Source organism: Megalobrama amblycephala, linkage group LG2 (assembly GCF_018812025.1).
Source record: "Megalobrama amblycephala isolate DHTTF-2021 linkage group LG2, ASM1881202v1, whole genome shotgun sequence".
Taxonomy (NCBI): Eukaryota; Metazoa; Chordata; class Actinopteri; order Cypriniformes; family Xenocyprididae; genus Megalobrama; species Megalobrama amblycephala.
In genome coordinates this window covers 38,420,716-38,436,001 of record NC_063045.1, presented here as the reverse complement: position 1 = coordinate 38,436,001, position 15,286 = coordinate 38,420,716, and the positions used below count along the sequence as shown (strand labels likewise).

The 15,286-nt window shown below is 37.3% G+C and overlaps 1 protein-coding gene across 4 annotated transcripts; it reads left to right on the top strand.

Moving 5' to 3' along the window:
- On the top strand, window positions 1-15,278 carry trim23 (tripartite motif containing 23). 4 transcript variants are annotated; one of them, XM_048174760.1, is made up of 13 exons: window positions 1-99; window positions 207-284; window positions 449-560; window positions 2,674-2,836; window positions 2,937-3,058; window positions 3,167-3,445; window positions 4,435-4,617; window positions 4,701-4,916; window positions 5,007-5,141; window positions 7,305-7,434; window positions 7,526-7,636; window positions 7,782-7,906; window positions 13,187-15,278. In XM_048174760.1, the coding sequence occupies exons 3-13, from the start codon at window positions 465-467 to the stop codon at window positions 13,364-13,366; spliced, it is 1,740 nt and encodes a 579-aa protein (XP_048030717.1). In that variant the 5' UTR covers window positions 1-99; window positions 207-284; window positions 449-464; the 3' UTR covers window positions 13,367-15,278. The 4 variants fall into 4 exon arrangements, with proteins under 4 accessions (XP_048030717.1, XP_048030701.1, XP_048030707.1 ...); XM_048174744.1 differs by having other exon boundaries at window positions 416-560; XM_048174750.1 differs by having other exon boundaries at window positions 30-284.
- Window positions 15,279-15,286: the final 8 nt, after the last annotated feature.

The window sequence follows — 15,286 nt, the reverse complement described above, 5'->3', positions numbered from 1 at the left end:
TGTGGTTGCGCTTGTGATAACGTCATAGGTCACATGATAACGTCAACATGGCGGATGATGTCCGAATCGCATTCATGCTTAACGGGATCGGGGTATAAAGTACGTACTCTTTTAGCGCTCGATAAGCAAGTATTTATTGAAATTAAGTACCTACTCAGAGAGTATGCGGTTTCTAACGTAGCCTGTGTACATTTCCTGAACTACAGCACGTAATCGACTGAAACAGCTGACGGACTGATCCATTATCATAGAGTGACTTCATAGGGTGACTTTGTGAAAGAATGGTAATTTTTTATTATTTCAGTCATACAACAAATGTGATACATTTTTTATTATAATACGAATAAGTGAACAAATACATGTTGTGAACTCGTTTTCTTTCTTTATTATATGACAACTTGATCTTGTTCAAAAGCAATATGTCATGTTCACACCGACGTGTCATCAGATGGTTCAGTCCGAGGATGGCCGCTGCTGTCGGTGTAAATAAACAGGCAAGCGCAGCATCGATGGATCCGTGTGTGCGACACGGCCGCGGAACCACCGCAAATGCGGTGAAGGTATGATGCACATGACATAAATAACTACACGCTAGAGGTTGAGTTTATAAAATCATGGGAATGATATTATTATTTTTTTGTCCCAGTGGAGTTCAGTGAGATTCTGCAGGGCGTTAGCACGCTAATGATAGCATCATTCAAAACTGACACTGCGGTTTTTATATTAAACACACTGTTGCATACTCATTTAAAAGCTCCTGACACGATTAAAAAGTCGTTATGAAATAGTGTTAAATGTACTGTTATAACAGTGGTGCTGAATAGGTTAGCTGGCGAGCTAAATGACCAACCGGTCAGAATAATAGAAAGTCATTTAGCTAGACATCTAACCTATTCAGCACCACTGCTGTCATCATTATATATATATATATATATATATATATATATATATATATATATATATATATACACACACACTGTTTCATATATATATTGATGCAAAAACTTGAGAGATCCAGGCTGATGATAACGTTGATGAAAAATTATTTATTAATTACAATTAAATTTAACCTCACACGCAAACTTTAATCGATAATGAAAATATTTAATCAAACCAAAAGGTCAAATAACCATCATAAAGTATTAGTCAATAGTTAATCATAAATTTAGAGTATTGTAAAATCCAGAGTATTGTATCTAATAGATGAAAATCAGAAAGAATTAAAACATTAAGACATTTGCAGATATAAGAGAAGCAGCAGAAGCCCAGTAGAGCAAAGGAGAGAAAAAGCTAAATTATCAATAATTCAGTCCATATTATACTATAAGCATACAGGGAAATTCCCAACCCACTCAAACTGATGTTTTTGTTAAAATGAAAAAAGGTTAATTTCACCCATTACGTCGTCCATTGGTCCAGTGTCAAAAATAGTTGTTTTAACCCTTAGGGAATTTTGCAAATCTTGCACTATTAAATGTCAGCAGGCATATTTTGATCAGATTCAAATGAGCACTAGGCTAATTCTGAAAAACCAATGTCTAACCACAAACGTGTCAGCGTGACCTGTCACACTGGAACAATTGAACATAACAAGCATACTCTTAAATATAAAATAAGAATAACCATAAGAGTACAATAACAAGTAAATACTTGAAAATATGATAAGAATTAATATATATAAAATATTATTACATACATATAGGAAATCAAAAGTTAAACTGATAAATCATAAGCCATAAACGAGTAACATAAATATTAATAAAAATGCATGAATATGAATATTGACCATTTCGGAACCATCATATATATATATATATATATATATATATATATATATATATATATATATATATATATATATATATATATATATATATATATATATATATATAGGGAGGCATGAATTTTAGAGATGATCGTCGATCACAGGAAGCAGTGGCGTTTTCTTTGACATTTTTCAAAAAACATAATTATCTTTAAATGTTTGATCGTGCAGTGCAGTTTTGTTTTTACAATGGGGCAATTGTTACACAATAACTTACACACAGCACAAGCCTGATTTCAAGTGATGTCAGTAATAAAATAAGAACAAATAAACAATTTACCAGCAGTAGCACAAATAAATAGAATAAAGATACAAATGAAATAAACAGTGCTTTAAGTATATATATATATTTTTTTTTTTTCAGGTAGGAGTAGTGTTGAGGTAAGAAATACTTAATAAGGAGTCAAATGTAAATACTGGATAGTCTTCTCTGAATAAATTAAATACAGATTAATCTTTACAATCAAGGTTACAAAAGTGAGTTATTCAAGAGCAGTGAGTGTCATTAATGTTAATCAACAACAAAAGGCAAAAAAAAATCAGACAGCAGCAAGATTATTAGACAGCTGTCACTTTAAAACTGAATGCATAGATCCAGTATAGGCTACTGAGAAAAAAAAAACGGCTGTATTTATGTGCATACTCGTCAAGACAGTAATTTTGTACATACGTGTGTGTGTATTTGACCATTTAAGTGCAATTTGGTAGCCGATCAATCGTAGCACCCCTAATATATGTATACATAATATATATTGAAAATGTTTATCAATCAATAAAATTGTTGATTTTAGATTTTTAAAATGATAAATCAATACATTTTAATCACACGTATGCATGTCGTTGTAAAGGTGTTGGAGTGTGGTGTGTGCGAGGATGTGTTTTCACTACAAGGGGACAAGGTGCCGCGGCTGCTGCTGTGCGGACACACAGTGTGTCACGACTGCTTGACCCGTCTGCCTCTTCACGGCAGGGCAGTTCGCTGCCCCTTTGACAGACAGGTCACAGAGCTGGGTGAGTTTAACATTGCCATTCTGTTCTTTATTATAACAGTATAATTCAATATTTAGGCTTTCTGTAGCGGGAAGAAACATTTCCTTATTTTGCTCTCCAGGAGACTCAGGTGTGTGGGGCCTAAAGAAGAACTTTGCCCTGTTAGAATTGCTTGAACGGCTACAGAATGGAGCCACCAATCAGTCAGGCATGTCAGAGGATGCGCTTCGTGACATGGGCGAGGTTAGAAAAATGCGATTTCAGTATTAAAATGTGTATTTATATTAACAGTAAATAATAACAGGGATTTTATCATGAATTTGGGTTTCTTTTCTGCCATGTCTCTGTTAGTGTGTAATCCGCTGTGATGAGGATGAGACTCACACTGCTTCCATGTACTGCACGGTGTGTGCCACGCACCTGTGTGCCGAGTGTTCCCAGCTCACCCACTCCACCCGAACGCTGGCCAAGCATCGGCGTGTGCCCCTGGCAGACAAGCCCCATGAGAAGATGCTCTGCCCGCAGCACCAGGTGCACGCCATTGAGTTTGTCTGCCTGGAAGATGGCTGCCAACCTGGGCCGCTCATGTGCTGCGTGTGCAAGGAGTACGGAAAGCACCAAGGGCATAAGGTACGAGACTTCAGTGCAACTCAATTCAAAATCACTTGTTAATCTTTAGGCATAGATATTGGCTTGGATTTCTTGATTCAATTTGATTCTCATTCACAAAGCTTTGATTCTCTTTCAAGCCCATATCGATTCTTCCAAATTTTGTAATCTTTTAGGAAAAGTTTTCTTAAGTTTTAGGAATGGAGCAACAATGTTTATTTAGATACATTGTTTAAAAGTCATTCAGAAGCAACTGCATTCAAGAAATGTGTTGAAATTTGACTTTTGAAATAATGAATCAATTGTTTTGGTGTTTCTGTTGTTCAAGTACAAAAATGTTACTTGAAATAAAATAAATATGAACTAAAATGAAAATAAATGGTACAAAAACTACTAATTTCATGTACTTATTTCATCTAGCTACATTTCTCATTATTGTTTTAAAGTACTAAAATAACTAAAATTGAAATAAAAAAAGCAACTTTTTAAAAAAAAAAAAAAGCAAAATGATGAAAACAACAAAATGACTACACTTTACGTAACATTAAAATGAAAAAGCTATAATATATGTACTCTGATAAAAATAATAATAGTATAAATATATTGATACCAAAATAACACAAGATTCATTATGGGTTTTGAAATCGATTTGTCCTTCACTGTATTGAATCAAATTGAATTGTTTTCATTTTACATATCAAATAAAAAATTAGTTAATATATAATCAAATCAATTTGCTGTCAACCAAACAATTCTTACCCTACCCGAGTTTCCTTTTGTGAGCAGAAACTCACAAAAAGGGTAAGAATTGGGAGGTCTGCTACACATTATGTATAGCAAAAAAAAAAAAAAAAGCATGGATTAAAAAGGTTATGGTGTACTTTAAGAATTGTTATTGGATCATTTAAATATTTTTGGGTAATTCCAAATTTGATGTTTTTTTTACCTATTACTATTCACATTTTCAGTCACTTGTTTCCTGATCTCTTTTCATGAAAATGTTTTACCAGCATGCTGTACTAGAGGGTGAAGCCAACCAGATTCGAGCATCCATCCTGGATATGGCACACTGCATCCGTACGTTCACAGAGGAAGTGTCAGAGTACTCCAGGAAACTAGTGGGCATTGTGCAGCAGATTGAAGGAGGAGAGCAGATCGTGGAGGACAGCATGGGCATGGCCCACACTGAACATGTATGAGTGTTTTTGGGTGATTGTAATCGCCTAATGAATTTGCATCTAAGTAGGTTTTCCTTAACATCTTGGTATCTACTCAGGTTCCAGGAACAGCAGAAAGCGCCCGGTCTTGCGTACGTGCCTACTTTGCTGATCTGCATGAGACGTTGTGTCGTCAAGAGGAAATGGCTCTGAGTGTGGTGGACGCACACGTCCGAGAGAGGCTGATCTGGCTTCGACAGCAGCAGGAGGACATGACCATACTGCTGTCACAAGTGTCCACTGCCTGTCTGCACTGCGAGAAAACACTGCAGCAGGTACAGACTCTGTCACATGACAGAATCAGTTGGATCATAGGCAGTTCAATGAATTTAAGTTGATTTGTTTTGTTTTTTGTTTTTTGCTAGGATGATTGCAGGGTGGTTTTGGCGAAACAGGAGATCAACCGACTACTAGAGACACTGCAGAAACAGCAGCAGCAGTTTACAGAGCTGGCTGACCATATTCAGCTGGATGCAGGGATCCCTGTTACTTTTACGAAGGTAACATAAAAGTAACATTTCACACATACGAATAAACCCAAAATGTAAAAATATACTACCTACTCCACTTTCCTGCAGTGCTGTAAACCTGTAGCTTTAAATTTTGTGTTCTTTATCACTCTGTGATGTATCAATCTTTTTATTTTATTTTATTTGATCTTCACTTCATATGAATTCTCAAATCAGAGTTCACAAAACTGGAACTTTGGTACACAGCAAACTTTGCATGAGTTTGTGTATCCAGTCTCTTGCATTTGCATGCATATGAACTGAAGTCAGTGTAGTGTATTGTACCGTCCCTTCAGTCACAAACAGATGCCCCCAGCAGTGCACTGCACACAGTATGAGCATTGTAATGCAATGTTATGTTTATTTTTATCCAATTTTAATAAAATTTAAAAGGTAAAGTATGTAAGATTTTTATGTTAAAATACATTCTCTTAGTCTACTACTATTACTAACTACTATTATGGGGCTCGACATTAGCACTTGTCCAAGACAAGCAGATTTTATTTGAAGGGGCAAGTGAAAGAGAAATTTACTTACTTATTTATGACTAGACAAGTAGCCTGATTAAAATTTCACTGACCTAAAATAACTAGGGAGGCATTGAAACGCGAGAATGCGAGAGAATGTGAGAATGTATTCTAATGATTCAAGGTATTTTGAAAATATGCTGTATTTTTGTAATTCTGCTTGGTGCCAGTAGTGTCGCAGAAATTACATACTTCACCTTTAAGGTGTGGTCACATTAGCGCAATTTTGGTGAAAATAAAGGTCAAAAGACAAAAAGGTATATTATCAATAGTGTAGTGATGTGTAAAGATCTGCTCACACAGAAGTCACTTGCACAGAAGTCACTTAAACCATGCAGCTTTTTGTTGGTGAATACAGTGAATCCGCGTAACCAGCTTGAACCCGTGGCGAAATTTTTCACTCTCAAGTGAAATTCACGATTGAGTGGATAGCAATTGAAATTACTTATTTTGACCATGAAAATGTACTGAACAGCAGTAAATGTGACAACACCTTAAACATCTCATGTGGTGTAACCATCAAGTAAAAACTAACATTTTCCATACACCTTAAGTACATCATATTATTTTCCCCCCCAAAAAAAGTTTTTATATTTTCATGCATATTATCTTTGTCAAGATTTGGACAGTTGCACCATATGACATTTTTATAACATAAAATTACTTTGCCATGTCTGGTTGTGTTATTAGCATGTTTTGTGTAGTGATGATGCATTTGAAGGTGCTTTTAAAGGTGCCATCGAATGAAAAATTTAATTTACCTCGGCATAGATGAATAACAAGAGTTCAGTACATGGAAATGACATACAGTGAGTCTCAAACACCAGTGTTTCCTCCTCTTTATGTAAATCTCATTTGTTTAAAAGACCTCCGAAAAATCTCAACATAACACCGACTGTTACGTAACAGTTGGGATCATTAATATGTACGCCCCCAATATTTGCATATGCCAGCTCATGTTCAAGGCATTAGACAAGGGCAGCCAGGACAATAGCGAAAAATGGCAGATGGAGTGATAATAACTGACATGATCCATGATAACATGATATTTTTAGTGATATTTGTAAATTGTCTTTCTAAATGTTTCGTTAGCATGTTGCTAATGTACTGTTAATTGTGGTTAAAGTTACCATCGTTTCTTACTGAATTCACGGAGACAAGAGAGACGTCGCTATTTTCATTATTAAACACTTGCAGACTGTATAATTCATAAACGCAACTTCATTCTTTATAAATCTCTCCAACAGTGTGTAATGTTAGCTTTAGCCACGGAGCACAGCCTCAAACTCATTCAGAATCAAATGTAAACATCCAAATAAATACCATACTCACAGGAATCGATGCATGCATGCAGCATGAATGACGAACACTTTGTAAAGATCCATTTGAGGATTATATTAGCTGTGTAAACTTTGTTCATGCTGGTTAAGGCAGTCGAGAGCTCGGGGGCGGGGGAGCGCGAGATTTAAAGGGGCTGCGCACTGAATCGGTGCATATATAATTATGGCTCAAAATAGGCAGTTAAAAAAATTATAAAAAAAAAATCTATGGGATATTTTGTGCTGAAACTTCAGACACTTTCAGGGGACGCCTTAGACTTATATTACATCTTAAGTATTTTTTACAGGACAACCGTGTGCACATTGGTCCAAAGATGGAGATCCGGGTTGTGACTTTGGGCTTAGATGGAGCTGGGAAAACTACTATTCTCTTCAAACTGAAGCAAGATGAGTTCATGCAGCCCATACCAACTATAGGTATCCTCATGTAACGGGAATAAATGTAAAAAAAAAAAATGCAAAACATGCCTCTGTGTTTAGATAATAAAGGATTCTATTTCTGTTTTAGGTTTTAATGTCGAAACTGTTGAATACAAAAACCTGAAATTCACCATTTGGGATGTGGGTGGCAAGCATAAACTCCGTCCACTATGGAAACACTACTATCTGAACACACAAGGTAACATGTCACTCACTCTTGTGAAGTTGCTGTTTCTGGAGTTAATAATTCACTTAATTGTGACTTTGTTGATAATGAAATTCACATTACTTTGCACATTAATGAGTGTGTATGACTGAAGCTGGTCATTTGTTTTGTGTCCCAGCGGTGGTGTTTGTGATTGACAGCTGTCACCGAGACCGGCTGATGGAGTCTCACAGTGAACTGGCCAAACTGCTGACAGAGAAAGAACTTAGAGATGCTCTGCTGCTCATCTTCGCCAACAAACAGGTGAGACGTGAACAAATGTTTGTTATTGTTATTTTTGTTTTGAACATAGTTATTATTAATGCTGGCATGGCTTTAAAAAAAAAAATAATAATGTACTTTAAGAATCTCCTTTATCAAACTGGAAGATTTCACCATTTAAAAGGATTGTCTGTGAAATCATAAAAGTTTTATTAATTACATAATTCATTTTAGTAGTTACAAATAATGCATTTTTGTATTTGGGATTACACTTTATTTTAAGATGTCCTTGTTACAGTGTAATTATACAAATAAGTACTGAGTAATATTAAAGGTGCAGTAAGTGATGTCTGAGAATCATTGTTGAACACTGTTGATGTTTGAAATCAAAACAAACAAACACACTTCTCGCTTCATTGCTCTGCCCCCAAAATGCACAAACATGCAATGCAAGAGTGGATGTATCTTTATCATAGCAGAAGAGAAGCAAAATGAAGCTTCATGAAAAATAAAGCCAAGCCAAGACAATGAATGAATGATGAGGAAGAACAAAAAAAAAGGATTACACAAGAGTATACACGGATCAGGCAAAAAATTATGACCACCTTCCTAATATTGTGTTGGTCCCCCTTTTGCTGCCAGAACAGCCCTGACCCGTCAAGGCATGGACTCCACTAGACCCCTAAAGGTCTGCTGTGGTATCTGGCTCCAATATGTTAGCAGCAGATCCTTTAAGTCCTGTAAGTTATGAGGTGGGACCTCCATGGATCAGACTTGTTTGTTCAGCACATCCCACAGATGCTCGATTGGATTGAGATCTGGGGAATTTGGAGGCCAAGTCAACACCTCAAACTCGTTGTTGTGCTCCTCAAATTGCTCCTGAACCATTTTTGCTTTATGGCAGGGTGCATTATCCTGCTAAAAGAGGCCACAGTCACCAGGGAATACCGTTCCCATGAAAGGGTGTACGTGGTCTGCAACAATGCTTATGTAGGTGGTACCTGTCAAAGTAACATCCACATGGATATTAGGATCTAAGGTTTCCCAGCAGAACATTGCCCAAAGCATCACACTGCCTCTGCTGGCTTGCCATCTTCCCATAGTGCATCCTGGTGCCATGTGTTCCCCAGTTAAGTGACACACGCCCGGCCATCCATGTGATGTAAAAGAAAATGTGATTCATCAGACCAGGCCACCTTCTTCCATTGCTCTGTGGTCCAGTTCTGATGCTCACGTGCCCACTGTTGGCGCTTTCGGTGGTCGACAGAGGTCAGCATGGGCACTCTGACTGGTCTGCAGCTATGCAGCCCCATACACAACAAACTGCGATACACTGTGTATTCTGACACCTTTCTATCAGAACCAGCATTAACTTCCTGAGCAATTTGAGCTACAGTAGCTCGTCTGTTGGATCGGACCACACGGGCCAGCCTTCGCTCCCCACGTGCATCAATGAGCCTTGGCTGCCCATGACCCTGTTGCCGGTTCACCACTGTTCCTGCCTTGGACCACGTTTGACCACTACAGACCGGGAACACTCCACAAGAGCTGCAGTTTTGGAGATGCTCTGACCCAGTCATCTAGCCATCGCAGTTTGGCCCTTGTCAAACTTGCTCAAATCAAAGAAAAAAAAAAGTAATTTTTCCTGCTTCTAATACATCAACTTTGCTGACAAAATGTTCACTTGCTGCTTAATATATCCCACCCACTAACACGTGCTGTGATGAAGAGATAATCAGTGTTATTCACATCACCTGTCAGTGCTCATAATGTTATGCCTGATCGGTGTATACAAGCAAGAGTTCTCTGTTAGTGGCCAGCAGCACACACTCAAAACCAATGTTACTTGCATCAGAGCAGAAACAACGCAACCTCGGTGTCCGTTTTCAGGGCTTCCTGCTTAGGTCTCTCCAGCACTGGGAAAGCTTTACTTATATTAAAGGGATAGTTTACCCAAAAATGGAAATTGTCTTCATTTACTAGGGCTGGGACAATAGATTCTCGACACAATTATTCTGTATCGATTCTGATATTTTCCGAATGTATCGCAAATCGATTCTGAGCTTGGTTTTTAACAGCAGATGGCACTATGTGCTTTAGAAACAGCCGTACGCTGCCTGCTTCCAATTCCTTTACACACACCACTTAAACCTAAATTATCATTCATAAAGTTCGAAAAGGTTCAAGCAAATTACAAGGGTGTTCGCAGTGGGCTGTTTACATTAATTTTACGTCATAAAAGCATTCTGAGTCAAAGTGCAAATATATTTAACAACTTACATGATTCAGCCGAACGCACAAGCGCTGTCCTGCGCTCTTCTTCATGAGCATTTGAGTGTGCGGTTAAAGGTGCCATCAAACGTTTTTTTGCAAGATGTAATATAAGTCTAAGGTGTCCCCTGAATGTGTCTGTGAAGTTTCAGCTCAAAATACCCCATAGATTTTTTTTTTATTAATTTTGGGGCATAATTAGAAATGCGCCGATTCAGGCTGCGGCCCCTTTAATTGCTCGCGCTCTCCGCCCCCTCCCGAGCTCTCGACTCTATCATTGCATAAACAAAGTTTACACAGCTAATATAACCCTCAAAATGGATCTTTACAAAGTGTTCGTCATGCATGCTGCTTGCATACATCGGATCATGTGAGTATTGTATTTATTTGGATGTTTACATTCTGAATGAGTTTGAGGCTGTGCTCTGTGGCTAACGGCTAATGCTACACTGTTGGAGAGATTTATAAAGAATGAAGTCGTGTTTATGAATTATACAGACTGCAAGTGTTTAATAATGAAAATAACGACGGCTCTTGTCTCCGTGAATACAGTATCATGCATGTTATCATGGATCATGTCAGTTATTATTGCTCCATCTGCCATTTTTCACTATTGTTCTTGCTTGCTTACCTAGTCTGATGATTCAGCTGTGCACAGATCCAGACGTTAATACTGGCTGCCCTTGTGTAATGCCTCAAACATGGGCTGGCATATGCAAATATTGGGGGCGTACATATTAATGAGCCCGACTGTCACATAACAGTCGGTGTTATGTTGAGATTCGCCTGTTCTTCGGAGGTCTTTTAAACAAACGAGATTTATATAAGAAGGAGGAAACAATGGAGTTTGAGACTCACTGTATGTCATTTCCATGTACTGAACTCTTGTTATTTAAAGGCAGGGTAGGCAAAAAAATGTATAAAAAACTTTTTTTCAAAATTTGTTTAAACTTTATTTATATATCAATACATAATTAAAATGTAAGTACTCTGAAAAAGAAAGTATAAAAATCGAGTGTCTGTAGACCTCTCACGACTGTTTTAAAGACAGCTCATTATTTCCATTCACTCCACTCCCTCCCTTCTGGGCTCCTTCCAAAGCCACGCCCCCAAAACGCATGAACGTGCGACTCCGACCACTGAGCTGGAAGACGCATTATTTACCTGAGACGAGCGGAGAGGAAGGAGCACAGTGCATGTAGTGACATCATGTCAGAATCACATGTAATAAAAATAACTTTATAATTATGAAGATAAACAAACAAGATGTATTTTAGTACTCACTATCAAGCTAGCATAATGATATTGGTAAAGTTTAAAATATATATTTTTTGATTTGCTAACGAGCTAGTTATCTATAAGGCAAAGCTAAAAACAGGTTGCATGATACACGTTTTTCCATTACCATCATTTACACTGTGATGAAGATGAATTTCGTGTAAGATTCATAACATATACGTTGTTCTACAGATCAACAGAGTAACATACACTCAAATATCAACTCACAACTGCATTGCAGACACAAAATAATAACACACACATACAACAAAGTGTGTACGACACACACAGATACAAGATAAAGACATCAGTAAACATAGGTAGAGAATATAAAAACAAAACAAAGGCGAAAAAAACGTGCAGGTAAACTTACAGGTGAACATGGTAAAAGAGTTAGACAGAGGGTAAAATTATGCACAATTCAACACTATAGCTATCATTATTTATCGTCTCTACTACGGCTCGCTAAGTAATGTTATGTTAGCTATATTACGCAGCTACGTGTGCTAATGACACATGCTTCATGAAAAAATAAACAAAAAAAATATGTATGATCAAAATACAAAAAGAAAGATTTACCTGTCCAGCAGAAATAAAGCCATCAAGGAGTCACTTTTCAGCCCCTTGAGTTCCCTCAGTTCTCGCCATCGCTGGAGAGCCACGCCGATATTAACTCGCGTTTTATTTCTTTGTTTATCCAAAGACTTTTTGTTCATTGCCTTTTCTTGTACTGTTACTGTCTTCCTTTTTTGCCTGGTTTGCCTTCACTAACTGCATAGGCCGGTACTGTGAATTTAGCTTGCTGTTTCTCCTAGGATCCATGCCTCTTGGATTCCCCAAATCAAACGTGCGCGCGCAAGTGGGCAGGTCATGTGTGGCAAAAGGGTGGTTGCCATGGTTGCGAGAGAGTGACAGCCGCCTAAGCCAATCCTATGTTTCGTCCCGGATGGAAATAATGAGCTGTGTTTAATACAGATTAAACGGTCTAGAGTCACTCGATTTTTATACTCTTTTTATCAGAGTTCTTACATTTTAATTATGCATGTATATATATAGAAAGTTTAAACAAATTTGGAACAAAATTTCTTACCTACCCTGCCTTTAACTATGCCAAGGTAAATTCAATTTTTAATTCTAGGGCACCTTTAAATACTAGCCTAGAGCGGCATCTGCTGTTAAAAACTAAACTCAGAATTGATTTGAGAGAAAATCATGATACATTCGGAAAACATCAGAATTGATCCAGAATAACTGTATCGCGCATTGAGAATCGATGTATTGTCCTGTCTGTTGTCTGTTGAAAACAAAAGAAATTCATACTGGTTTGAAAAAACATGAGGGTGAGTAAATGATAGTGCAAGTGCGGGTCCTAAAGCTCTTGCCTGATCATAACCTCTCTTTCTCGCTATATCTCCTCCCCCATCAGGAGTGTATACGCCCCCTACTGCTGATTGTCTACAAGTGTGTTGCTCCGTCTGATCCACTTTCAAGTGTTTTTCAGAAATTGCTTACTGCACCTTTTAATTAACAACATGTCCTTAGGGTTAGGATTAGGTTTGGCTTGGGGTTAGTTGCTTGTAATTTACTGTTATTACTATAGTAAGTACATGTAATATGTGTAAGAATGACACTGTAAAATAAAGTGCTTCCGTATTTGGCAGATGCTTTAATTCAGAAACACTTGCATGACATGTAACAAGTTTTTCCAATACGTGTATGAGTTTGCTGTGAATCGATCCCTTGACTTAGACTATTTGATGTGTCTCTCTGTAGGACGTTCCTGGTGCGGTGTCCGTGGAGGAAATGACAGAGCTCCTGAGCTTACACAAACTGTGCTGTGGCCGCAGCTGGCACATCCAGGGCTGTGACGCCCGCAGCGGTATGGGTCTACACGAGGGGCTGGACTGGCTCTCACGCCAGCTGGTGGCTGCAGGAGTTTTGGATGTGGCCTGAGGGACGCTTACCCACACTCAATAGACTTATGACTTACAACTCAAGCCTGTCCGTGTCATTTGCACAGTCACCCTGCTCATGTTTACCCATGTCATACATTAGTAGACTTGCTGCTGTGTGCTCTCGTGGCTCAATGGTGTACATAAATGGAGTGCTTTAAGTGAGGACTCATCTGCCAGATACCACCAAACATAATTTCAGCTCGTCACTCAGTTTGTAAATAAAAAAATCGTTTTGACACTTATTATGGAAGCCTATGGGGCAAGTGTAGTTGATCGCGCCATAGGCTTCCATTATAAATGCTTTACTGTTAAAAAAAAAAAAAAAAAAAAAAAAAGATTTATTTTTACAAAGTGAGAGTCGAAATTGTGTTTGGTAAACAAAATATATTTGCAGATGCTGTCCATAAAGTTGTTTAACCTGAACTATTCCTTTGAAAAGAAGTTAACGAACATGAACTTACGTACCTTCTGTCAAAACAGAAATTTAAGATCTGGGTTATGATGCTCCTCTTTAAGGTCAGTTTGCTCATTCGCCTAATAGTAACTAATGCCCGGAAATATTTCTAGATGTGCTTAAGCAAAATATACTGGTCATTTTTGTACAGACACCCTCATGAAATCCCTGTAGTATCATGTGTGTAAACAACACAAGGTTTAATAGATTTATTAAATGTTTTAATCGTAGGCAAAGCCCCTTAGATAAGGATAAAACTAGGCTCAATCACCAGGTTCATGGTTACTGCAATGTGAAGTGCCTGTTGTGTAAGATTAACCCTAGCTACTGAAATCATAGGAAAGGTCATGTGATCAAATCCATTGCCATTGATCAAACGTTACACACAAGTAATAGGGTAAATTTCACAAAACCTGTCAACATGTGTAGGTCATGATTCCCTGTAATATATAAAAAAAAAAAAGATTTCGAATCAAGAAAATTCAACGTTTATGAATGTTGAGTTTTTGCATTATAACATTGTTCATTACAGTCAAGCACATTATACCCTCATATTCTCATTACTGTAAATTAATGTGAAGTTGTTTTAAACATTTAGACATGGTAGGTAATATTTATGGATTTTTATTGAAATAAATAATTAAATCATTACTGGGAATTATAATTTAAACATCTGTATGGAGTATAATGTGCTTAATGGTTATGAAAATATCAATGTAAAAAAAATCTGAATGGTAGAAAAATAAAAAATAAATTATTTTGGGGGTAAAATGTGACCCACACATGTTTTTTGTTAGATTCACTTTAAGGCATACCATTTTTTAAAATGTCTCCAGCTGTTTTTATGGCTGTTGTGAATTTTTGGGGCTTTAAATGAGCCTGTAAATATTTATTGATATGTACTTTGTGGTCTTAAGACTGATGCATGGGTGTAGGTGTATTTTCACCATGTATGGAGAGATGGATGTGTTTGTGGCAAAAAAAAAAAAAAGTTACTGATTATTTATATTTTAAAGAATTGTAGTTGTCATGGATATAAAGTAAACCTGCTTCTAGTTCATCAGTCCACTGCTTACCTGCTATATCTTGATTTGTTGAAACAAGAAACATTTCCTAGCATCTACACTTTATAACGCAAATGTGTCCGTATGTAAACGCTCCATTATTTGACAGATTAACTGCAGTAGTTGGGTTTAGGAACCATCCTTTGGTTTGAAACATTGATCCTCATTGCCATGTAATGTTGACTAACTGTATTTAGATGAAAAGCATGTGTGAAGACTTTCCTTGTCCCCTATTGCAGGAGGATCTGAAGTTGTTAAAGACTTTGTTGTTAATGTGAGTTTTGGAAGCCTCTCAAGAAGCACAGTGCTCACCCACATTTGCTGTTGATTTGATGGCTTTTTGTATAACTATTCATAACGTTATGCTATTAAAAACAAAGCTGAATAATGCATCACTAAT